This window comes from Cenococcum geophilum, assembly GCF_001692895.1.
Source record: "Cenococcum geophilum 1.58 unplaced genomic scaffold K441scaffold_28, whole genome shotgun sequence".
In the NCBI taxonomy this organism is placed as follows: domain Eukaryota; kingdom Fungi; phylum Ascomycota; class Dothideomycetes; order Gloniales; family Gloniaceae; genus Cenococcum; species Cenococcum geophilum.
Genome location: NW_027137586.1, coordinates 226,181 through 250,642, shown reverse-complemented (window position 1 = coordinate 250,642; position 24,462 = coordinate 226,181). Strand labels below are relative to the sequence as shown.

At 45.7% G+C, this 24,462-nt stretch overlaps 6 protein-coding genes across 6 annotated transcripts; 3 read left to right on the top strand and 3 right to left on the bottom strand.

The window, feature by feature from the left end:
* Positions 1-137: 137 nt before the first annotated feature.
* K441DRAFT_678349 (uncharacterized protein) lies at positions 138-1,232 on the top strand (the record flags this gene model as incomplete). Its single annotated transcript, XM_067651147.1, has 4 exons — positions 138-219; positions 524-637; positions 687-854; positions 913-1,232. The coding sequence occupies 4 exons, from the start codon at positions 138-140 to the stop codon at positions 1,230-1,232; spliced, it is 684 nt and encodes a 227-aa protein (XP_067502588.1).
* Positions 1,233-2,764: 1,532 nt separating this feature from the next.
* On the bottom strand, positions 2,765-4,510 carry K441DRAFT_566815 (uncharacterized protein; the record flags this gene model as incomplete). Its single annotated transcript, XM_067643768.1, has 3 exons — positions 2,765-3,966; positions 4,022-4,183; positions 4,240-4,510. 3 exons carry the CDS (start codon positions 4,508-4,510, stop codon positions 2,765-2,767), a joined length of 1,635 nt encoding a protein of 544 aa, XP_067502587.1.
* Positions 4,511-5,071: 561 nt separating this feature from the next.
* On the top strand, positions 5,072-6,327 carry K441DRAFT_661840 (uncharacterized protein). Its single transcript, XM_067648945.1, has one exon. It carries the CDS (start codon positions 5,513-5,515, stop codon positions 5,975-5,977), a length of 465 nt encoding a protein of 154 aa, XP_067502586.1. The 5' UTR covers positions 5,072-5,512; the 3' UTR covers positions 5,978-6,327.
* Positions 6,328-8,393: 2,066 nt separating this feature from the next.
* K441DRAFT_661838 (AAA ATPase) lies at positions 8,394-11,583 on the bottom strand. Its single transcript, XM_067648944.1, has 6 exons — positions 11,469-11,583; positions 11,383-11,410; positions 11,270-11,325; positions 10,945-11,194; positions 9,388-10,879; positions 8,394-9,332 (listed from the first exon to the last, which is right to left on the bottom strand). Exons 1-6 carry the CDS (start codon positions 11,519-11,521, stop codon positions 8,746-8,748), a joined length of 2,466 nt encoding a protein of 821 aa, XP_067502585.1. The 5' UTR covers positions 11,522-11,583; the 3' UTR covers positions 8,394-8,745.
* Positions 11,584-19,054: 7,471 nt separating this feature from the next.
* Positions 19,055-20,907, bottom strand: K441DRAFT_706255 (S-adenosyl-L-methionine-dependent methyltransferase; the record flags this gene model as incomplete). Its single annotated transcript, XM_067653647.1, has 8 exons — positions 19,055-19,325; positions 19,433-20,037; positions 20,090-20,112; positions 20,176-20,295; positions 20,351-20,369; positions 20,428-20,450; positions 20,553-20,644; positions 20,801-20,907. The coding sequence occupies 8 exons, from the start codon at positions 20,905-20,907 to the stop codon at positions 19,283-19,285; spliced, it is 1,032 nt and encodes a 343-aa protein (XP_067502584.1). The 3' UTR covers positions 19,055-19,282.
* Positions 20,908-21,383: 476 nt separating this feature from the next.
* Positions 21,384-23,785, top strand: K441DRAFT_661836 (pisatin demethylase). Its single transcript, XM_067648943.1, has 5 exons — positions 21,384-21,659; positions 21,801-21,997; positions 22,056-22,417; positions 22,492-23,125; positions 23,179-23,785. The coding sequence occupies exons 1-5, from the start codon at positions 21,452-21,454 to the stop codon at positions 23,296-23,298; spliced, it is 1,521 nt and encodes a 506-aa protein (XP_067502583.1). The 5' UTR covers positions 21,384-21,451; the 3' UTR covers positions 23,299-23,785.
* The last annotated feature ends 677 nt before the right edge of the window (positions 23,786-24,462 follow it).

The following is a 24,462-nucleotide window of genomic DNA, read 5'->3' as shown; positions in this document are numbered from 1 at the left end:
AATTTTACCGGCCGACACTAAAGGACCTATCTCCGGCAACCCTCACCCGTTGCACACAACCCAACTCTCCTTTGCATCACAACACGACTTATTTTTTTAGAAAAATATTAATACAGTTTTCGATTATCAGACCGATCATGGGGGGCCGGGCGACCGAGTCTCGAATTACTAGGCCAATTGATATTCTGAGTGCTGCTCTGCAAGTTGGAGCATTTACCGGTGTGTTCCATCTCTCCTTTTTCTACCATCTAATCCGGTTTGAGGCGAGTCTTATGCGTTGCTTAATACGAGAGCTATTGTGTGCATAACAAAGTATATCCCCTTTTCAGCCCAATAGTCTCTGAGCTTCTAAGCGCCGAACTTGTCACGCATATTCAATGTGATTTTATAATTTGCGATGCCATGTCACACTGCTGCCGAGACTAATTATTGGAAATGTCTTTCTTTCATGCCATTGCCACTGGCGGAATCTGATTGACTGAGTAACGCATTTGAGAAAAGAGGTGTGCTGATAGCGCTGCAGGTGGTGCCGGTTTAGTAGTTGGAGGCGTTTCGGGTGTTGTGCGCTCAACAACGCCTGTGCTTTTTGCTGCAGCTTCCGGTATTCAGTGGTTTGCTCTTGGGAGCACTTTCTGGGGTAATTTAAACTCTGTATATTCGTATACTTCCACTGACTCCTACTCAAGCTACCAGGGGCATCATCCTTCAGCGCCAAGGTATCTACGATTGGTTCGAATATAACAGAGGTGCACGACTTCAGCCTCGGGATGTCTTTCCTCCAACTCCTCAGGAAAAGGTCAATGCAAGCGCCATTGCTGGTAGCATCACGGGAGGCGTGCTTGCACCACTAATCCGTACGTGCATTTATTTAACTAGTCTATCGAGAGGTCGCGCTCTAATACACTCTTAAAGGCGGGCGACGAAACATGATCCCTGCGGTTATTATGTTTTCGGTATTCGGATATGCTGGTCAAAGCATCTACAACGCCCTCGACGCTAGAAATACCCAAGAACAGAAAGAAAAGCTGCAGAATCTGAATAAAGATGAAAAGGAAAATCTCTTGCATCGAATTGCGAAGTCCCGTTGGAGTCCGATGAAGGTCCTATCGGATGAAGAGTATGAAAACATGCTCCAAGAGAAACTTCTTCGCATTGAAGCCGACATAGCTCTCATCGACGAAAACATTGAGAAGCTAAAACAACAACGAAATCAGACTCCGAAAGATGGTTAGGCCGACCATTAAGAAATTTTCAAACGCAGCACTCTGGCAAAGTTCGAATAGCGAGTCTCTCTATCCCCAGACCTATAATCGCCAACATCGAAGAGACTTTTACTATGCTCTGGCCAACGCCTGGTTTAACCCTCGACTAATTTCCATGCAAAGCAGAATCGAGCTGTTATCCAGCCAGTGAACCCCGCGGAAGTCGAATGTCGATAGAGTAGAGTCAAAAGCAATCAAAATACGAGCCCGATAGAAGGCTCCTCCCGCTGCCTCTAAATCCTCTTCATTTGAGTGGAGAGGGTATACGCTGGATAGGGATGCGGGACTTTGATCATGCCGGTAGCTCTTTCAAGACCAGAATAAAATATTAACCTTGCTCGAAATTAATAGTAAATGGGCAAGTTCATAACTGTATCAATACCGTACGGTAGGGAAGATTTGGCTGAAACATGACGTATCTCGATAAATTTCAGATGATACGCTATCTTTAGGGCTCTTGTATTACAATGTAGAAATAGTTTTTACCCGTGTCCGAACGTGATGCTCGTAATTCCAAACCATTCCCTGTCATCACTGGAAATACGGGAGTACAAAATGACCTGTAAACTCACTTCCAGGAAGCCATCTAATCAGGTTCCACAGACCAAGTAACCCTTGTACGCCCAAAAGTCCAGATGCAAGGAACACCCGCCTCCTAGTTTCACGCACCCGACCAAACCCCACCCCCAAGTTTCAGGAACCCTAAAGAACCTCCGCTCCTTCCCGAAGAAGCTTCCACCCCACTTTCACCAGCACAGCAGCGCCCCCAAAAGCAAGCTTTGCCCGTGTTTCGGCTTCCCGGCTTGTCCCCAGCTCCAGCTTCAGCCACCAGCCTCTCTCAAGGCCACCCTAGCTCGGGGAGCTCGAAGAGCTTTCGAGAACAGCCCGCCAGACGGTCTGGCGGTTTGAGAATCCGGAGAGCAGCGGCGTCTGGGCGCCGGGGAAACTGGGGAAGACCTCGGCTAGCAGCGACAGCGATTCATTCCGCGCAGGGAGAAAAGTCGGCATGGTGAGGGGGATGGACAACCCCCAAATGGCTTTTTGTCGAGTGGGAATCCATCACGACGGGTTTCAAATATTCTCACGTCACTATCACAGGAAATGGCACTGCCGCAGTCGACGCGAATGCTCCTCGTATCAGGTCACAGTCACAATCACACGGTTTTTCTTTTTAGCCTTATCCATCAATACCGTATCCCTTTTCATTCCGATTCCCTGCCACCCACCCTATAATCCACAAACATAGTACTGCGACCTCAACACCAAAAATCCAGCGCTTCGCTAAACAGCAATCGATGCTAAAAAGCGGCAAAAGCTTTCCATCCAAAGAAGTAATAAAAGCCCAAGAAGGAAGATATAGGTCTGCTTGATTCCCTCAAATAGCTAGGCCGCCGACACCAAACATAGTCCCCATCCACCGCGAATATGAAGCCCAGTATATCCTCATCGCCCAAAAAAGCCCCCCTTCCCCACGATTCTTGAAGCTTTTAGCGTTTCGCCTGCTACAACACTCCTCCGGGCAACTGCACCGCTCCGCCTCTACTGCCCCCATCCCACCCGAAACCACCCTGGCCTCCTCCGCCAACCGCCTGCGTGGCTCCACCACCGCCGACTGTGCTTACGTGACCTTCTGCCGGCGCGGCATGCTTCCTTAGCATGAACATGGGCTTGCGGCCTTCCTTATCGAGCTGTTTGAATAGTATCAGTGGCCGCTCATTTAGCCCTAGACACCTCTCCTGATCTCCATGCACAATGTATAGAGCGTACTGCCGCCAGTCTGCCAGAATATTGTATTTTTTGAGCGCAACGGGAAGCACTTTGTGGCAGGGGTCGTCAATGGATACCCGGAATGATTTGAATATTTCGACCTGTGGGTTGCTGGAGGAAGAGCTGTTTACGGAAGCGGAAGAGGGTGTGGAGGCTTGAAGGGTTGTCGAGGAGTTCAGGGTGGTGCCTGAGCCGGCAGAAAGGGGTGCATCGCGATCGCGGTCGTTTGGTTCGTTAGGTCCTGCGGCGGAGCGTAGAGGCCGGGAAGAGAGAGGGGCGGGGGTGGCGTTGCGGATCTCGCGAGTATCGCGGTCTGGGACCGCGGTTGAAGTCGTGGACCATGTATTCGATGAGGGCCAGTTCCCATGGTCGTCCGGGTGTGCACTTCGGGGCACTTCAGGGCGGGGGAAGGAGCGGGAGGAGCTCTGGGCTTGCGAGTAAGCTGGAGAAGTAGGTGAGTGTTGAGAAAGTTGATTCGGCGACATTTGGTTTTGCGATCCGCCCGTCATGGAGGCAGTAAGGTGAGATGAGGCAGCCATAGCGGCTGCTGAAGGATCCAGGGAGGAGCTGTCGACAAGAGTCCGGCCTTCGTGGATAGTTGGAGAGGGGTTCTTCGGCGCCGATCCGAGGAAAAGCTTCTTTGTAGAAAACTTGCGCGAGAGACTACTCGCTGCTCTTTCTTGCTGAGGTTGCGGTGATGTTAGGTGGTCGTCCGGCATTGGTAATGGCTGTGACCTATCCTTTACCATCCGCACTAAAGGTAGAAACTCCTCCCTTAGCTTCCTATTCTCCTCAGCTACCCTATTTAGGTCGTCTTTTAAATGTCTCAATTCGGCTTCTGCAACGTGTATCCGCTCATCACGCGCCTGTATGATATGAATGATGCGGGCAACATCTTCCTGTGTAGGGGCGACATCCTGTACTGAGGTATCTGCGGCTGGAAGGGGATGTTAGTGTTTTGCTTCAGTTCAAATGAACCTCCATATCCTTACAGAGTGGAATATAATGATCCGGTTCTATGACGACGTTCTGTTTGACCTTGATCTCATATACCGCTTTGAGAATAGTAAGCCGGTGGCCCACGCTCGTCATGCCCATCTCTTTCAATTCGGCATGTTGGAGAGCAACCAGAGCATCGCCTGTGATTCCTTCGTCTGCCAACAGAACCGTTAGCCTCCCGAAAGCGGCCATACTTTATTTATGAACCTACCAATGAACGTCTCCGCATACTGTTCCAACCCTAAGCCTGATATGAAGTCCGCACATTGTTCCGCCGTCCACACTGTTATGAGGCCCGTAGGCGAACCATTGCTATCCCTTGAATGTGTGAAAGTTGTCGGCGTGTGCTCTGTGGAGGGAGGACCTGAGTCTGTTGGAGAGCTCTCAAAGTCCGGCGGGAGTGTCGGCGAGGTAATGACGCTGCGCTCATACTCATCGTCGGCGTCCGAATCCTCATGATATGTCGACTTGTACGCAAACATGGGCGGGCGGTCTGCGGCTTTCGGCGGCAAGGTGTAGTCGCTGCCAAGGCCAATGGTGGTGGAAGGGGAAGCTCTTCGTTATCACGGTGCTAGATCGTAGTCGGGCGGTGCAAGACCTGAATCGTAGTTGCGTCGTGATGCCGGACCCTGCTGGGGCGAAGCGAGATTGAGGCTTGTTTTGCGGCCCTGACACCGGTCGAGCTGGAACTTCTGGGCAGCGGAAAGGCGTCGATGTTCGGTGTCAGATAGAGGGGAGTCAGGTATGATGGTGGCGGGCGACGTGGGATGTGCTGTGTGGGAAGCGCCGTGGGAAGAGTTGGCAGGGCGATGGGCCGGGAGGGCGGCTAAGAGGGACGAGGAGGGGGGATTGAAGAGGTGGTAAAGGACAAGGCGGACTGAAGAAGGCGGCAGCTTGGCCAGATCGGGGGAGGGCGGCACCAGAGGGCGGATAGAGGATTGTCTGGTGTTGAGGTTACAGTAAGAGATCGCCAGTGCCCTCGTCGCCTGCGTCGCTGCGCCTCCTTGCTCTGGGCGTCTACGAAGCCAACCGCACGGCTTTCATGCTTTCACGCTTCATGCACGGGCCACCATGGAGAAAGATGCAACAATGTATCAATAGTAGCCTTCGACCACTTGCCAGGAACCGCGCATGCTCTCACTATCGCTCGCTACCTCTATCCAATTTGTGAATCGAAGGGCCCCCTACGGACACTGCAGTCAGCTTTTAGCCCTACAAGTCTTATTCAGACCTCCAAAGCCTTCGAATCAGCGACACTCCAGGAATCAGCAAACACCGCCAGACCTATCACCCGTCAGAAGTCCGGGTCCGCTGCGACATTCACCGGACCAATCCATTCACCACCTACATCCTACCCATTAACTATCCAATCCTCGCCTCCAAACCTCTCATTACACTGCCACCCGCCAAAACTCGACCCCACTAATTTTCGCTACTGCCACGACTTCACCCACCTACCATAGCTATCAAGGATCACGGCCATAATGCCCACGGACCAAAAACCCCTCACCCTCCCCTCCCACGCCGCTACGAACTCGCCGCTCAGCCCCCCCGTCCAAAATGCCCTCTATAGCGCTCTACTATCCTCCTCCGGCATCCCCACAATCCAGCAAACTCTGACCCACGAACTGCAAGCCAGTGGCTGGACTATGAACTTGCGCACGTACATCCAAGCGCTTCTGCGCTCCGGGGAATGCACAACGTACAACGAGGTCATGAAGCGGGTGCTCGAGGAGACGCGAGGGGCCGAGTCTGAAGAGAAGAGCAATGGGACGACGAACGGTATTAATGGGAATGCACATGGGAAGGAGAACGGAGTAGTCGAGGGGAAGAGCGTCGAGGAGGGCGGGATCAAGATTCCCGAGCGGGCAGTGAGAGAAGGTGTCAGAGTGGTGAGGAGGGAGTTAGAGAAGGTGTGTGATATCACTGTTGAGGGAGAGGAGAAATAGAGGACTTGGTGAAGAGATAATATCGATAGATTGGGAGGTCAAGGGGCCGGTATTTGTTTACGAAGAGGTTCTTATTAGTGCTATATAGGATCTTCGTGGGATAGGCGTTTTGTGCCTGGACGAGTTGGGAGACTAAGAGAAGGATTTAACTTTGATTGCTGCATAGCGAGGACTAGATTTTTGGCGTTTGAGGACGTACCCAGTGGGATATCCATCACTGAATACTACGGCGTTTACATATCTCATTACTAGAGAAGAAGGCCCTACAAAGAGATGCTTTACGTTTTACAATATATCAATGCTCCATCCAGTCTCAATTCATCTTTAATATCGAAAAGGCAGACTGCAGAATACTATGATAATATAGTAAGTAGTCAAATAGATGCGTTATGATTCCTTATATCAGATGCTATAATAAAATTAGAAAGCAGCTTCTTGACCAATTAGTCTACCTGCTAAGATTTTTTAAACTGAGGCGTATGAAAGTGCTCTATCCTGGTAGAACCCATTTACACACTAGAAAACAGTTCTAAGTAAAATGTAAGAAAAAATACGACCAGCCCGGAACATCATATATGGAGTTTGGAAGATGAGCTAGATTTATGAAGCACTCTACCACGAGATAGATTCTTGAACCCACATAGAACAAGCTCCATCATGCAACAATGATCAAACAGAACGAATATATATAACGAAGGTGCCGACGAAGACCTAGGCCACGACGCGTCCGAATAACCTGAATAGCAGGTAACGGCAAGTGATAACCCCTGAAGTTGCCTTGGCCGTGATAGAGACACGCCAAAAAAGGATTCCCAATTTTTGATGTAAATGGAGTATTCCACGCAACAAGGTGAAGACTACCATAAAGGAGGCCGGCGAAAGTAAACCCAATGGGGAGTTGTTTGTTGATCGCCTCTTTTAATTATAGCGAAACATAAAGTCCGAAATGCGGCCAATTTCTTACCCGGTCAGTTAAATTCTCCTCGTTGAGATAGAAAGGTATATCGGAAAATAACTTTGTGTTAACCTAGATATGCATTGCACGCAAAACCACAAAGCTTGGAAGCAGACAATAGTTTTGGTTAGGCCATCGGCTTGCTTTTATCTGTGATTTCCTCTTCAGAAGGGTCCGGAAAGTGGCTCCTTTTTGCCAGCAGCTGCAGGTCGGAAGTAGTAAGCGCAAGAAGACTTCGGTTACCAGGGAAAAGAATTTGCGGCGCTCGAGCAATATCAACAGCGTAATCTCCCATTACGGCGTAGTAGTAGCCATGAGCCATAGTCCATGCATATCTTTCTGCGGAGTCCGATGTTGGAGGCAGATGGAGAATCTTCCTTGATTTATCCCTTAGCACGTCAATTCGGGTCTAACTGTTATTGATAAGATCCAGCCAATCAATTGAGGTGCATTTAACGCCCGTACTCAGGAATACGAAGCTTTTGACAGAGGCCAAACCCCATAGTATTTTAATATATAAGCTCAGTGTTTAAAATTGAGTCGCTCAATATGAGGTTACTAGCACTTATCCTTTCTGCAGAAATTCTAGCACGATTAGAAGGCATTGCGGTAGGTATTTGGTATATAGATGTGCGTTGTTTTGAAAACGGTGTTCCCGCACGGACCACTTACTCGTTGGACCCTGCTAAGGGATAATTAGTAAAAGTGAACAAGTGTCAAGGCTGGGATTGTAAATGTCGCCCCGGACTACCCACAAGATTCTGAGACTTACTTCTGCTTCCTTGTTTTCGGTAACCCTATTCCGAAAGAGCCCCCTGAACCGAGGATACACTTCTGGAAGGACAAAGGAGGGGGGTGGTCCAAAAGCATCGTTGATACTAACATATCCCGAAGGATTCACTATGTTAATAATAGACAGTCCAAGTGATCTACAACATAGCGTCAACTATGATTGCACCGCATGGGCTAGATCATATACCATCTCTGGGGCGGATGTGCCCATTATAAGCCAATCAACCTTGCGTCATGTTTGTTGAGAGCCTTCTCGTATACAGGAATGTTCAAATGTATAGCAGTCCACGCAAAAGTATCATAGTGACCAGGGCAACTCGAGAGTAAGCCAAATATGCCGCCGTGACTAGGCTCCGGGCGCCATGGTGCGTGTGGTTAGCCGGGAGGCTTCCAAAAGGAGCGAACATCTCGCGGATAGTAGTGTTCCAGTCTAAGCGGCTCTCATGGGATGCCGGGCTACAAAAGTGTATTCGTCAATATACTACCTTTTTACCATGATATGCGTCGCGAACGACGAGCAGATACAACTACCTGCACGAAAATGGAGGTTGGCGGCACATCAGACAAGCCCCGCCTTTGTCACAACCACAAGAGAACACTTCGTTAATATATGCATCTTGTTGGTAGGGGGGGGGGCTGGGGCATCCACAGGAGCTTCCTTAGGTCACGTGATCATCGCTTAGCTAGTATATAGAGTCGTCCCGAAGGGACGACTCCACCTTATGGAGTCCACACTTTCATACACCTGCATTCCCGTGTGACACATCTCATTCCCTAGCTATCTGCCCGAAAGAGGCCTACGCACAATTCAAATGGAGATGAATCCGCAAACGAGATAACCCATCCTTACATGCATGTTACCCATTTTGAGCGGAGTAAGCGCAGGGTTTTAAGGGAGTAAAACAAGAATACGTTCAGCCCTGTCTATCATTCATGATCCCGGCCACACACCATAGAAGAAAGCAGCATACCCCATGCAAGGACATCCATTACCCAAGAGCTGAAACTTTCATAGAGGCCTTTAGTTGTAGAGATCCTCATCCTCACCAGCCGTACCGAAAGTGTTAGTGTTGCCATTCTGCACAGCATCCTCGTCGGGGAAACGGAAAAAGCTGCTGCCACCGGAATTCTTCATACTCTGAGCAAATGCCTCGTATCGGCGGATTTCAACGTCAGTGACAGAGCGACGGGCGGACCGCATCGCTTCCTCAAAATGGGCCTTGGTAAGTTCGGGAACGAGGTCTTCTCCCTCACCCTCGTCCATTTCAATGTCCTCGCCAGCTGCCTTACGTGCATTAGTGCGCTCTATTTCCATAGAAATAGATTGTTTGATGGCAAGCTTAACTGCACGCTGGGTGACGAAGCCCAAATCGGCACCGGAGAATCCGTGAGTATTAGCCGCAATGTACTCGAGGTCAACGTCATCAGCGACAGGAGTCTTGCGGAGCTGTGCCCTCAGAATGCCGACACGAGAAGCCTGATCAGGCAGAGGAACGTAGACAAGGGTGTCAAGACGTCCTGGACGGCAGAGGGCATTGTCAAGCTGCTCAGGACGATTCGTCGCGCCAATAACGAACACGTTCTTTTTTGACGTCATGCCATCCATTTCTGTGCGCACGTTAGTCTTCGACCGATCAAGATTTAATGATTCAAAGATTCTTACCAGTTAGAAGCTGATTGACAACACGGTCCGATGCACCACCAGCATCTCCAACAGATCCTCCGCGTGACTTCGCAATGGAGTCCAACTCATCAAGGAAGACAACGCAAGGCGCTGCAGCGCGAGCTTTATCGAAAATGTCTCGAATGTTTGATTCAGATTCACCGAACCACATTGACAATAGCTCGGGACCCTTGACAGAGATAAAGTTGGCAGCGCACTCGTTGGCGACGGCCTTGGCGAGCAAGGTCTTACCAGTACCTGGCGGACCATAGAATAGTACACCTCGAGACGGAGAAAGGCCGAACTTGAGGAACTTGTCTGGATGATCCACGGGATACTGAACGCTCTCGATGAGCTCGCGCTTGACATCTTCCAGGCCACCAATGTCCTCCCAACGGACGTTGGGAACCTCGACAACAGCAACTTCGCGGAGGGCTGACGGATTCGAAACACCGAGGGCAAACCGGAAATTCTCCATAGTCACACCTAGGGAGTCTAGGACCTCGGCGTCGATCGTGTCCTCATCTAGGTCAATGAGATCCATCTTCTCACGAATTTGCTGCATGGCAGCCTCAGAGCAGAGCGATGCTAAATCAGAACCGACGTAGCCGTGCGTCTCTGCAGCAATTGACTGAAGATCAACATCGTCCCCAAGTTTCATGTTCTTCGTGTGGATCTGGAGAATCTCTAGACGGCCAGTAGGATCCGGAATGCCAATGTCAACTTCACGATCAAACCTTCCAAAACGTCGGAGAGCAGGGTCGATGGAATTCGGCCTGTTTGTGGCGGCCATTACGACGACGTTGGAGCGTGCCTTCATGCCGTCCATGAGTGTGAGAAGCTGGGAAACAACACGTCGTTCAACTTCACCATTGGTCTTCTCACGCTTGGGGGCAATCGAATCGATCTCATCGATGAAAATTATGGCAGGCGAATTCTTCTCAGCCTCTTCAAAGGCCTTCCGAAGATTTGACTCAGACTCACCAGCCATTTTAGACATGATTTCCGGACCGTTGATGAGGAAGAAGAAGGCGCCGGTCTCGTTAGCGACAGCACGAGCCATCAGGGTCTTACCAGTACCAGGAGGTCCGTACATGAGGATACCTCGGGGGGGTTTGATACCGATAGACTTGAAGAGTTGTGGATGCCTTAGAGGCAGCTCAACCAACTCTCGAATCTGAGCCATCTGTTTTCGGCAACCACCAATATCGTCGTATCCCACCTCATTCAAGTTACCTTCCTCATCTTCACGCTGAATTGGCTCGCCTTCGCAGTGGATGACTGTGTCCTGTGCAACAATACCAAATTCTGGAGGATCTACCTCTACAACCTTGAATTCAACTTGTCGCATACCGCCACGAGCGGTAAAGGTGTCGCCTTGCCGCACTGGCCGGTAAGCTTCTCGGAAATATGGAGCGAGGAAAACATCAAATAACGAGCCTGTAATGCCTTCAACAGTATCTGCGATAGGAAGAACAGCGATGCGCTTGGCCTAACAACACAGTGTTATTAGTACCTGTAGCTGCATAGGATAGCGTTAGAGAATAAGGTGCATACATATTTAATATCCGGGCATGGATGAACTGAGATGATATCACCATGCTTAACCCGAAGGTTGTGGCGGACAACTCGGTTTATCCGAGCACTGCCGTCATCCAAATCATCATCCGCAAGTACAATCAAGACGGTGTCTTTCCGCTTCTTTCCCTTAACCAGTACGGTATCACCTCGGAAGAGCTGGAGGGTTTCCATGGTGTTATTTGACAGGGCAATGATAGAGTTATCGTCGTTGACGGCGTCCGTAACGCTGTAAATTGTCAGTTAACTTGGTAAAACCCAAAGATGTTCGCTCCCTTCCACAGAGCTCATTGAAAGTACTCACATCAAGGAATTTGGCTTCTTCTTCTTCTTGAGGATAGCAGTTGCCGTTTCGTCGATCTGTAAAGGATCAGTATACTCAAATCCGAGGGTTTGTATGGGCAGAGTTGAGCGTACATCTTTGTGTTCAGCTCCAGAAGGATCACTACGAGCAGTTAGTATCTGGGAGTTCAAGTTTGATGATAAGAAATGAAGCTGCTTACTTTGAAAGGTTGGGCTTTGGTTTATGAGCTGCGTGATCTGGTTCAGCCGACATGTTGGGCGAACGAATGTTTGGAGGTCGGAAAGGAAAGCGGTGACAGTGTCAGTAGGTAGAAGTGCTCTAAGGCTTAGAGGCGATGAGTTCAGAGTTACTCTGAGGCGTGCAAATGATAGGAGATCGTGGTGGAGGGAAGAAGGCCAGGTGGATTTAAGTAGAGGTGCGTCGGTGATGTCGAGGTGAAAGTCAGAGCTAGGTTGCAGTTACGCCTAAGCACGAAACGCTATGGCCACTGATTTCGCCTCAACACCAGAGAGAATCGGATCGAATCACCTGGATGTTTACCCTGCTTTGCAATCCGTGATGGCGAACACGCCTGCTGGTAACCTTCATCACACTTTTCTGATACCTGTTTTCACCTCAATGGCTAATTTACGACCACGATGCCTAGTGAATGCGGATGCGTTGTGCGGATTCGCAGACATCAGTGCCGGGGCCCTGATGCCTTGCCGTTTAGGCGTTATTGATTCTGCATATGCGATGTGTGCCTTTCGCCTATTTCATAACTCTCGATACACCCGATGGGCACTTGTTCATGAAACGCAGGCTTGGAGAGCTCCCATGCTATGGGCATTGTCGACTTCGGCTCTTTTTCCCAGCCTTATCTAAGCTCCAAACGGATACACAAAATCACAGCAAGTGAGCGGCGACCCTTAGACACACACTCATTAAGTTTTGCCTTATAGGACTTTCTAGCAGTTGAGGGTGTTGCCTCTATAGTATCGTACATTCCCTATTCCTGGCCTTAAAGCTTCTTAGAGGCTCGACTGCAGGATATAATTGGCTCGATCCATGGTACCAGAATTTAGTATATGCCCTAACGTGACACATAGGGTTTTGCTCGGTCCCTAAGTTTTACTTAGTTTAAATATTAAAATTCGCTAAAATACCAATTTAGTAGTAAATAACTAGTAAATAATTAGAGCTGATGGGAGTCCATAGTCTGCTTGGCCATTAACAGACCCGTACTAAGGATCCGTGTATAAGAGATAAGGCATATCCACCCAGGCACCCCACACACTTCTAGCCTGAAAAGGTTCGGCCCCCTTCTACTCCGTTTGTCGAGATTGCTACTTCTCGCTCTATCTAGATAGCCCTAGAATTACAAAATACCGAAGCCCTCTTTAAGACTACTTTATGCTCACGAGCACAATGTCAGCGAATTTGAGTCTGTTTAGCCGACTTAAAACTAAAGCGGTAAGTGCTGCTCCTGGCTATAGATTATACTTACCTAGGGGTAAGATAAACAGTTTAATTAACCAGGATACTGTATTTGACGAGCTGTTAAATATTACCAAGCACAATTAAAATAACATTATAGACTATATACTCAGAAAGGCAAAAGTCCTATTCGCACTTATAGTTCGAACTTATTCTATTAATCTTACTCCAAGTTTGCCTTAGTTTAAGTTAATAGATAATTATCTACTGTCGATCTAGATCGGGTTTCCTTACTACCGTCTTACTACTGTCTTACTACTGTCTTTAATGCCTAGTACCCTACGTCTTACCACCTATTTCTATTACCTATTTTGTCTTAATTACCTATAGTATTTAACTTAGTTGCCTAAACCTATCTTATGTATATAGAGAGCTTCTAAAGCCCTCTTTAATAGACAGAGTTCTTATTCTTTTCTTATAATCGGTATATGGACTACCGATCGACATCTGCTAATCCTATAGGACGGACTCTATTACCAAGCTAAGTCTCTAAGTGGTGCACCAATAGACGACTAAGTGCTTAGTTGGTTCTCTAAGAGCTTAAGGACGGATACTAGGAGGTATAAGGTGTAGATTAACTGATTTTATAATTAACAGTAGGACTTTCTAGCTCCTGTTTTTACTAACTACAAGATTGTTTATCCTCTTTATAACTAATACCCTTTGCCCTTTATAATATATAACCACCAGCTAAGTAAAGGCGCGAATAGCTTCCTTACTTAAGGACTTATCTACTCTAGTTACCGGAGGGTTATTTAGGGGCAATTAGGCAGCACTACAGGCAGTTACTTAGTCGCTATTAAGAAAATAAAAAACCAATATAAATTAATAGAGAAGTGGGTATAGGTTAAAATAGCGGCGCTCGAGTTGGTCTAATGCCTTAATTACAACCACCTTATTAACTTTATTAGCAGTTATAGCTAAGCCGGAACCCATTACTTAATATTTAAATAGGCTAATAGAGGGAATCTAAAGGACTTTTAGAAAGCTAACGGACCAATAGAGCCCTCTTAACAAAGCACTATTATATATACTTTTAAGCAGATGGTAGGTCTGGCTAGAGTACTCTATAAACTGCATTTATAGGATAAATATAGGATATACTGCCGTTACGGAGACTTAAAACCTGCAAACATTGTTTAATTAAAGATCCCAGGTGGCCATCTACTTAGACATCTTTGTATTACCAATATAGGGGTAGCTAAAGTTAATAACCGGGCTATATTTGTAAGACTAACTTCCGGTACCTTTAAATTTAAATTTTGGGTTTCTCTAGGTATACTAACTTTAAGGGCGTACGATATATGGTCTATCGGCTGTATCTTATTAGAGTTTGTTATTTGGCTGCTCTATAAACCAGACTGGCTTGTAAAATTTAACAATACGTTCTCCGGGATATTCTTTACCAGTAAATTAATAAGCGATAGCGACCTCTTAGGGGTCGTTCGGTTGCAGCTTCAGAACAGAACCGATCTGAAGCTCAAATCTAATTCTGACGCGATCGTTCGGTTAATCTAACGACTTTCTGATCTGAAGCTCCTCCAGATCGGGAAGCGCGTTAAATTTGAAAGCTATACTGTATGCAGTAGTTGAACTGAAGCTCTTGGCGTTAGTTCAATAAGGAGCTCAAAGCTCCTTATTTTAACTCCAGTTCAAATCTGAGGCCTTGTATACGCGCCTAATTGACGACTGCTTATAATATGGCGACTCCACCCACCCCAATCGCGACGCTGTTTCAGTCGCGCCTGTATATATTTTATGACGTTCTTATCTTAACTCTTGCGATCGCAATGATATTGCTTCCGCGCGTCGCAGGCGTCGCCGTAGCTCTACTTCGCCCTCTACGGAAGCTAGGGGGCGTCGATTGAGGAGGAGCCATAGCAAAAAGTCGCGATAGAGGCTGCAGTAGAGGTACTCACTCAAATCGTTCATCAAGATCAATCGCGTATTGTGCGACGTTAGATTCTAGGCTTTAATCTGGAGGCTTACCGAACGATCGGCTTATTACAGCTTCAACTGAGCCACGGTAGTAGCCGCCACTAATTACAAAACGGTCAACACTAAAAGACGCACTGATACAAGAGATTCTGATCTGGCGTCAGTTCGTGTAACCGACTACTGGTACCATGCTGTTGTTGACCCAAAATCGGACTTGCTTACTACCGTCTCACTACCTTAGCTGCTTACCCCCGTATATCTTACCATTCAGCTACTTACCCTTGTATACCTTACCCCCTTTCATCTTATTACTTACACCTTCCTCATGTATTTATACCGCTCGATTTCCATAGATTTACAATCAAGTCGCTCACTCAATTCTTCCATACTGCAAAGCTTACAGTTCGCAACCGAACGACCCCTTAAACATATTAAAGAGAACACGCTATAGAGGTTTGGCAATATATATAAGCGAAGCCCTACAAGAACTCCTTAAATTTATAAAAGGTAGGCTACTAATTCCTAATAAACGGCCAAAGTAGAAGACCCTAGACAATAATTTAGGAGGGCCCATTATAGTCGAAAAACTTAAGGGCGAAAAACCTCTAGGAACTAAGATACCACGGGCCAATTCCAAGCAACTTCTTAGGCAGCTTAAGTTAATCCAAGATAACAAGGACCTGTTGTACTTTTTTTACTACGACACTCCTAATAGTCAGGATGCCTACTTAAAGGGGCTACTACCGCAAAGACCGTTAGTATCCCCAGAAGTCAATCCTAGGGGACAGGATTCTAAACTAGGTTAGTATCTACAAGTTTATAATTACGTCTAAGAAACGGCCGAACCTTTTTGGCCTTTACTAATCTAATATATAGAACTTAATAAGGGTTAAGCTAGTACTAACTAACTAGTATATAAATTAGCGATTAAGGAAGGACTAATAGAAGAGGTAATAAGTAAACTAGCTAACTTAATTTAATAAATCTAGTATCTTATAGAGTATCTGCGCGACTCTTAGGATGCAAATCCCAGTAACGAATTTGCTCTTAAGCTATTCCCTAATATTACGTTAGCGGATGTTCTACCGCAGTAATAGAGACATCTTAAATAATCGACACTCCTAAAGTTCGACATCACCCCGAGCACTACGGCTCTCTTACAGTGACCGAGCAGCCTTGACTATTTGGGCCGTCTCTGTTACTGTAGTGACTTCTGCAGTGATAGAGACGCCCTAAATCGACACTCCTGAAGTTCGCGCGGCTCTCCTACAGTGACCGAGCAGCCTTGATTTCCTTCCAATGCTCGGCGCCGAGTCTCGTTGCATCGCCACAGAGCCTTATAAGCCCCGTTGCATCGCCGCAGAGCCAGGGGTCTTAACGATTAAATCTTATCGCGATTAGATCCGATTATGGTCTTATCAATAAGAATTCCAGAATCACGATAATTGAATCGCGATCGCGATTATTCTTAGCATTCCCACAATAAAATTCTAATTCTAATATCCTTATATTTTAAGTTCTATTCGTATAAAATGGCTTTTAACTTAAATTTATCCCTTCTTACTCCATTAATTACATCCTTAAAAACCCAACACTTTTATAAAAAGACATCTCTAGTTTATAAATATTGCTGTAACCCATATAAGGATAAACCAAAGAGAAAGAACGGGCGGTTATTATACTACTATAGGATCTATCCAGACAAAATAAAAGAGAACGGTTATCTCTTAATAACTAACCTTTAGAACCATCTTTTTAGTAAGTATTAAATTAAATATAATGCTTGGGAAAATTATATAAAAGGAGAAACATATTAACGGCTTGCTAAACTCTATACTAAAGTAATATAGTTAGATGTTTATATAACTAAGATTAAATCTATAGTCCTAAAGAAGATCCTAAATAAGGATATTCTAAACCAGGTACTTATAAATTTAATTATTATATAAAACCTCCCCTTTAGTATAGTATAATGGCCAGAATTCTATATTCTCTATAGAGCCTTAAATCCAGAATTAATTAAGCCTAGTATCCTTCTAATAGCGCCTATAACAGTTATTTTATATATTAAGGAATTATTTATAGACTAGAAGGATATTATATAAAAGAAGCTATAGTTAGCCCTTACTCGGATTTGTATCTTAATTAATATCTAAATATCTCTAAATAATTACCTCCTTCTTATAATCTGCGCTTACTTTATAGATAACTAAGAAGAGCTAAGAAAATCTCTTTTTACTCTTTATATAGTTTTAGGACATAATAGAGATAACTAATAGGATACTCTTCTTCTAGTCCTTTAGGAATACGGGATTATATATAAACTTAGAGCTCTTATTACAGATAATTCTAAAATAAATAACACTCTCTATTATACAATCTCTAATTTTATAACTCTTTAGAATATTTATTAGGATCTATCTATCTAATAAATTTGTTACTAATGGTATATTATTAACCTTACTATCTAGGACTTTCTTTTTTAAGGAGTAATTAATATTTCTATAATTAAGTTATATAAAAAAGATAAGATAAGCGGAATGGATTTTAATAAGGAGGAAAGAAAGAAAGAAGAGTAAACTTTTTGAGCTATAGGAGTACTTGGAAGGCTCTATAATATTACTATCTATAGCTATACTTCTGTGGGTCGTACGGCTAAGTTTAAGTAAATTATTAGAAGGATAATTCCACTAAATAATTATACGAGATAGAATTTCTAGTTTAGCCTTCTTAATATAACGCTTAAAGTGGAGTTAAAAGTTAATAAGTACGTAAAGAAGAACCTAAAAGCTTTTAAGGTAATGTACTTTTACTACAGAACTAGGTAAACCTTTATATAATCTACTCCTTTTTAAAACTTTTCTATTAAGCAACCCTTAAGACATAAGGTAATTTTATATAAATTAATCGAGTTTTTCTTACTATAGATATTCTTCTTATATATATTAAGCGTGCTTTTATTACCTATAAGAAGAATAAAGACTTAGTTACTTAAATTTAACATTACTAAGAAAAGTATACTTTATACTACCAGTATACGGATAATTTACCCCTCTATACTGCCGCACTTATTATTTATCTTACCTATTATATAAAATATATTAAAGTAAACTAGAAGAAGGCCTAGCAGACGCTAGCCTTATAAAAGGTTAAAGAGTTTTAGGGGTAATGTAGGGAGACTTATTAAGCCGAAATACTATATAATTATATTAAAAGCAATCTTCTCTAAAAATAGAAGCCTTTTAATAAGTATAATTAGATTCTAGAAGGGCTTAGAAATAACGTTAAAGTAAATAAAGATAAAGATAAGTATAATAATTACTATTCTAAAGTATCGTACGATATTTAAAGCCAGTTAGTACTTTAGTGGTGGTACTAGAATCAGCAACGAAAGAGATAACCCCTTCTTTCACGATTTATAATTAAAATTCTTTTAATTTTTGCTATAAGCGATAAGCTAGAGAGGGTATTTTCTAGAGGACGTTGTACTATTATATAGGAAAGAATATTACTTGGACTAGAGAATATTAAAAGAACTAAGTGTTTAAAAAGCTAGTATAGAAGTGGTATCTTAAAAGGGTAGAAATAAACCTTTATATAAGGTAATATTTAGGAAGGCTTCTAAGAATAGTTCTTGCGGCTTTAAGTTGCTAGCAGGCAACTTTTAACGCTAAGGACGGCAGAAAACGGCAGGGTAGGTGGAAACGAGGTATTACGGGTGAGCTTTGTGACAGCTGTATATATATAAATTAGTATAAATACTCAGGTAAGGGTCTTATTAATAAAATAGCTATGGCTTAACTGTGGCTTAGCTGTGTGGCTTAACGATTATCGCGATTCTACGCACGATTCTTAGCGATTACGATTATTTTATCGATAAGAATCCCGTGATCGTTAAGACCCCTGCGCAGAGCCTCATAAGCCTTATTGCATTACCGCCGGTGCCCTTGGCCTAATTAGGCAGTAGAAGGTCGCGGGTGTAGTTCCTATTAGTAGCGTGTTAAAAACATTTAAAAAAAAGGTTATTTCCTATCAAATTACGTATTAGTAGGGCTTTGAATTGATTATATTGTTCTCATCTTATTTTTAACGCTCTAAGTTATATTAAACCTATATATTTATATCATGGCTCAATGGGCCACTTAAGAACTTTGGGAAAAGTGGTGTAATTATATTAGGCTAGCTCTAAATTAAATTAAAGTAATTGCAGAACTTAGTATACCACTGCGCCGCGGAGACTTTGTATTATAATACCTGCAATTTAATTAAATTATAACCCCTTCCAACCCTTATAATTGAATATTTGCACATACAATACTACGCTAAGGCTTACGATGCAGGTGCAGATCACGACTCAAGCATGGCTTAATTATGCTGCAATTGATATACGGCTCTAAGATCAAGATCTACAACACTAAAAACAAGCTCCAAGCCACTGATTTTACACCGGCAGAATTGAATTTGGCAAAAGATTCGGACAGTAGAGTTACTGCCAAGAGTTACTCTTCGGATCCTGTCCGGTTTCCAAACTGGTTCGCTAATGCTTGAACAACCATATGTGAAACTTGGCACAGCAGTGGGGAATAGTGTGGGATTATTTTATTCAGTCTGTGCGGGCGGTCTCCTACCGTAGACAAAGCGACTGGAAAAATACGTGTCAGTCATAACACAGTCATGTTCAGAGATGACCTCGACTGGGTCACTCTTGTCAGGAGGAATATCATAAAGGAAAGCCGAATAAGCACTCACATGTTCCAATAAGCATGGATTTCCGGATTCATAACATCCTTCCTCGCTTGTGCCACCAACACCATCACCTCCTCTTTCCTCCACCCTAGAATCCGCGTCAGTGGCGCCAGCGCCAGCGCCTCTAGAGCCTCCAGCGTGTTCTCCCGACTCCACAGTCCAATCAGCTTCATCTTCTCATCCTTTGGCCAGGTATTTATAGGCCACTTATAAACCTCCTCCCGCGTATCCACGAAACGAGCATCTATCATGCACTTTTGATGATTCGGCGCAGCTAGCACTGATCTTTCGATCTTGTCGAACGCTTCGCAGACCACTGACCACCACCTCGCGAGGGCGCAGGACGGAGGGTTCATGGAGAAGGTATCATCGTCGCAGTCGAGGCTATCTACATCTTGGCACTCGAGCCATCCGCCAGGCCGTAGCCACTCGTAGGCTGTCGACATGAACTTCGGCCAGTCTTTGAAGGAGCCGACCATCATCCGTGAGTGTATGAGGTCGAATGGTTGGTGGAAATGCCATTCATCTTCTTCCATGTCATCGACGAGGAATTGTAAGTTTGGGGGAACGTCGGTAGGTTGGATGGGTGAGAGGTCGGTGCCTATGACCTGGAGGATTTTCAGCGACTGTGAATAGTTGGAGGGAAGGCTTTTAGGCTACCTGAACTTCTGGGTGTGAATCCGCTGCAGTTGAGAGCTTTAGCTATGGATGTGTGGTTTTGCAGGGGAGCGATATATTGTCCATACCATAATCAATAGCCCAAATTCCTGTGCCGGTGCCGACGTCGAGGCAGTGCTGGACATTTTTTGTCGGTGCGAGATAGAGCTTGCCGTCTAATGTTAAAGAGAAAAGAGTACTTTGCAAGTCTGCGAATTAAGTTAACAAACGAGTCCAGTGGAGATTTAAAGACAAGCAGCTTACCTAGTCTGTCTTTCTCGGACTTGGAGGCTTTGTGTTAGCGCATGCACGGTAAATTATTATTTAGGGCTAATTATTACTTCGTCATTCGGTATAGAGTATTCTGTAATAGACACATTAGCGGCCCTCGCACAAATTCGGTGTCTGCAAGTAACGAGTCTCGAATTGAGGAATTCTGAGAGAATGAGTCCAAAGGGATACTAACTGCCTTCCCGGTAAGAGTGATATGTCCTTCCATTCTCCAATTGGAAATGTTGTATGCTCGACGTTAAAGATGCTGTCCATGTAGACCCCGCGCTGGTTTTGAATTCAGCCACAAAGCAAACAAAGCTTGTACCAGTAAGGACCTACCCAGAGGCAGAATAGCCCGAGTCTCCGTCACTCTGCGTCGTCGTTAGGGCTTAATGCAACGCGATGCGTGCTAGGCGCCTGAGAGGGTTTCTTACTTCATACTCTAAATTTTGGTTGTGCTCAATTTGGGAGATTTCAGGTGTGCTCTCGATTCCTGAGTCGGCGTGCAGGTCGTCGGCGGTAGCAGTTGGGCGCGAAGACGACGCCATAACGACGACAAAATCCAGGAACCGACTTCACACAGATCAGGGCCAGGAGGCTGTGAACATCGCATCCACATATAACACGCAGCCGGACCGATTATTGTAATCGGCCATGTGCGTCAAAAGTGATCTAGCACTCAGTTGGACGTGCTACGCGCATTGCAGGGTTCAGCTTTCGTGGCCCACATCTGGGGTTCTCGGCCCGCGACACCATTCGAGCGAATAAACCCCCGCGCAGAGCTGATAGGCCCGCCAGCGCTGGGACAGCTAGCAACTAGGGATGGCATGTCACCACTAACTATCAACAGTTCGTGATCCGCGGCATGTGGCCTGTTCACTTTATAGGCGAAGCTCCTTGGCCTCTCTTCACCCCACCAGGTCCTGATATCGCTTAAGCATGGGTAGACCGGCACGGCTAAATGTTGCAGCAAGATAGTATATCGTATTTATTGCCTTCGCTCTCTGCCGACGAACCACCCCACCACGACGTGTCCCACTCCAATATCAAGAAAATACCGAAGCCATCTGCATCCCAAACCCTCGGATTACAATGTCTCAGTTCAGCATCGCGAGCTTGGAGTACTGGCACCTGGGTGTACTTGCTCTCGTAACGTATGCAGTGAGGCTGTATGGGCAATACTCCCGTTTAAAGGATTTCAAAGGACCCCGAACTACCGGGTTCTCAAGTCTATGGTTGATCAGTGCAGTCAAAGGCCATAAGACACATCTGGCGTATGCAAGCGTTAACGAGAGGTTCGGTAAGTTGCTACATCTCTGCTACTAGCGCGGTTCGGAATACGGAATCCTAGCACTGGATATAGATGATTGCATCTCCCTCCTGTACAGGGTAGCGCTTTGCAGATAAACTCTAAGAAAATGGCATTTCTCATTGTTTGCAGGCCCAGTCGCTCGAATTGGGCCCAATGATCTAATAACCAGCTCGCCGGAGCTATTATGGCGGATGAACGGTGCCCGTTCAACATATACAAAGGGTGAATGGTATTTGAGTACACGGATCCAACCTGGACATGACAGTGTCTTCAGTGGGATAGATGAGGACCACCATACGAAAAGAAGAGCTCAATTGGCCTCGGGAGTAAGTAGAAACAACTTCGCCTCTCTGCGATATTTGGGTATTGATCAGGACAATGCAGTACTCTGGAAAGGAGAACCCTGGGCTTGAAAACGACATCGATACTCAAATCCTAAATTGGATACATCTAATCAAAACGAAATACATAACTACCTCAAAATCCTTTAGACCCATGGATCTAGCTCGTAAGGCGCAATACTTCACACTGGACGTAATCACCCAGATTGCCTTTGGGGAGGCATTCGGCGACTTGGTAAACGACGAGGACATGCACAGGTATGTTCAATCGACAGAGGAAATGCTGGAAGTAATGGCTATTTCGGGCGCAATTCCCGCGTTGAGATATATGTTCACCATTGAATGGCTCGGGAATCTGGTTTTCCCATCCGATAAAGATAGCACGGGTATTGGGAGGTTGATTGGGTAGGTAGAAACGTTTATAGGTTGTGTAGTCGGGCAGATACTCATGAGTACTTTTGCTAATGCGCATGGTTTAGAATTGCCAAAGATCTCATTAGCAAACGCTTCGGTCCCAAGGCTGTCTACCGGCAAGACATGATTGACTCATTCATTCGACACGGCCTTAAACAGGACGAATTAGTGTCCGAGTCCCTCCTCCAGGTTCTTGCAGGTTCTGATACCTCCGCCACTTCCATACGCGCCACAATGTTGTACTTGATGTCTCACCCACGCATCTACCGAAAACTCCAGGCCGAGATCGACGCCGCGGTTAGGGCAGGAAAGGCACCCAGTCCAGTGATTAAAGCGTCTGAAGCGGCAGAGCTTCCATATCTCCAAGCCGTCATCAAGGAGGGTATGCGCATTTGGCCTGCAGTCACAGGAATGCTACCCAAAGTGGTTCCTCCCGGAGGGGACACTGTAGAGATTGATGGCAAACAAGTGTATCTCCCTGGAGGCACTAATGTAGGGTATTGCGCCTGGGGTATCCACCATAACAAAGATGTTTTTGGTGAAGATGCGCATGTGTTCCGTCCGGAGAGATGGCTTGAAGCTAGGGGGGAGAATCTAGCGCGTATGGCGAAAACGGCCGAACTAATATGGGGATGGGGCAAGTATCAGTGCTTGGGGAGACCGGTTGCTACAATAGAACTGAATAAGGTTTTCTTTGAGGTATGTCCACGTCTAGACGGCCATATACAAAAAAGGGTCCTGACCAAAAATAGCTACTCCGAAATTTTGACTTTTCCCTTGTCGATCCTGCGAAGCCATGGAAGAGCGCCAATGTTGGATTATGGATGCAGTCTGAATTGTGGGTGGAAGTTACAGAGCGTTCAGCAACATGACATGAAGCCGTTCCAGCACGTGAGAATTTCAGAAGCAATCAAGTATAATTTTCATCGGTTGGTCTTGTAACTGTGAACTCTTTTCCAGAAATTGCCTAGGGACTTATGAAATGTTGCCTCTCCGGCATAGTCTGAAAAGCTGGGTCATCCTTGATGTGGCTGAGAAATTCGGGTTAGTCTGGAAACGTGGTAAACCCATTGCCAGCATAGAAATCCTACGCCAAACCTGAGAGGCATCGGTCCTGATGTCTGCTGGAGAAGTAAATCGATTCCGCAGTAAAGGTGCGGTGTGTTAAAGTCCGCTTTTGAGCGGTCAACGGGCGCTCCAGGTTGCAGAAGAGCTGTCAGAGGTGGCCATGGTGGTTGAGCAGCCATCATGCGTTGGTATTGTTCGACCAGCGCAGTGATTGGATCTTGTCGAACATTGTTCGCTATAGCAAGAAGAGTGGTGTAACTGATGTCAAATATATTTGACAATAAGGCGTTCTGCACCACATCTGTCCTTAACCTATAAGCGAGTGGCCCTATGTAAATCGAGACCCAAAATACCTGAAGCCCCTGTCGTACTCGGCTTGCACAACTAGGCCTGACGTGCTAAGGCAGATCTCGAGCCTGTCACTCTCGTTGGCTCCTTTGTCGGCAAGTTTTTGGCCCGCCTCTTTGCTTTCCATGTTGAAAATACGTCTGCAGACGTAGAGGATGCTGAGACTATCCCAGCGACCAGAGCGACGACTTCGATGCCAGGCATTTGCTATATTTTGAATAAGTGACTGAACTTCAGCTGGAGGTAGTGAGCTGCATTGGGAGAACCGGAGGGAAGGTCGAAACCCGATCGTGGTTTGCATTGTTACGAGGAAACATAATCTAGGAGCTGGGAAATGTAGAGCCGCATGGCTGTGTCGAACCATTCTCACCGCGTTCCTCCATTTTCCATACAGGCATATTAGACTTCGTGGCTTACTGGGACGCGCAATCTCATGAGTGTGTGCATGTCAGGCATGCACCCTACCCCGGAAAAGGAGAAGCCACGGTGACAGTTAAGGGATGATTATACGCGAAGTACTGGTTAACGTTACTTTTTTTGGCATCAGTTTCTACACCATCTTGGCGCATCTGGTTGAAAGCGCGTGTTGATCGTGCAGATCAAACTACACGGATTTATAT

What these genes read in the sequence shown, in the direction of transcription:
- K441DRAFT_661840 (XM_067648945.1), top strand. Translation starts at nt 5,513, where the DNA reads ATGCCCACGGACCAAAAACCCCTCACCCTCCCCTCCCACGCCGCTACG.
- K441DRAFT_661838 (XM_067648944.1), bottom strand. Translation starts at nt 11,521, where the DNA reads ATGTCGGCTGAACCAGATCACGCAGCTCATAAACCAAAGCCCAACCTT. An exon ending in CCAAAGCCCAACCTTTCAAA is followed by an intron (nt 11,411 to 11,468) that starts GTAAGCAGCTTC and finishes AACTGCTCGTAG; the next exon opens with TGATCCTTCTGGAGCTGAAC. An exon ending in AAGAAGCCAAATTCCTTGAT is followed by an intron (nt 11,195 to 11,269) that starts GTGAGTACTTTC and finishes GACAATTTACAG; the next exon opens with CGTTACGGACGCCGTCAACG.
- K441DRAFT_661836 (XM_067648943.1), top strand. Translation starts at nt 21,452, where the DNA reads ATGTCTCAGTTCAGCATCGCGAGCTTGGAGTACTGGCACCTGGGTGTA. An exon ending in AAGCGTTAACGAGAGGTTCG is followed by an intron (nt 21,660 to 21,800) that starts GTAAGTTGCTAC and finishes CATTGTTTGCAG; the next exon opens with GCCCAGTCGCTCGAATTGGG. An exon ending in GAGCTCAATTGGCCTCGGGA is followed by an intron (nt 21,998 to 22,055) that starts GTAAGTAGAAAC and finishes AGGACAATGCAG; the next exon opens with TACTCTGGAAAGGAGAACCC.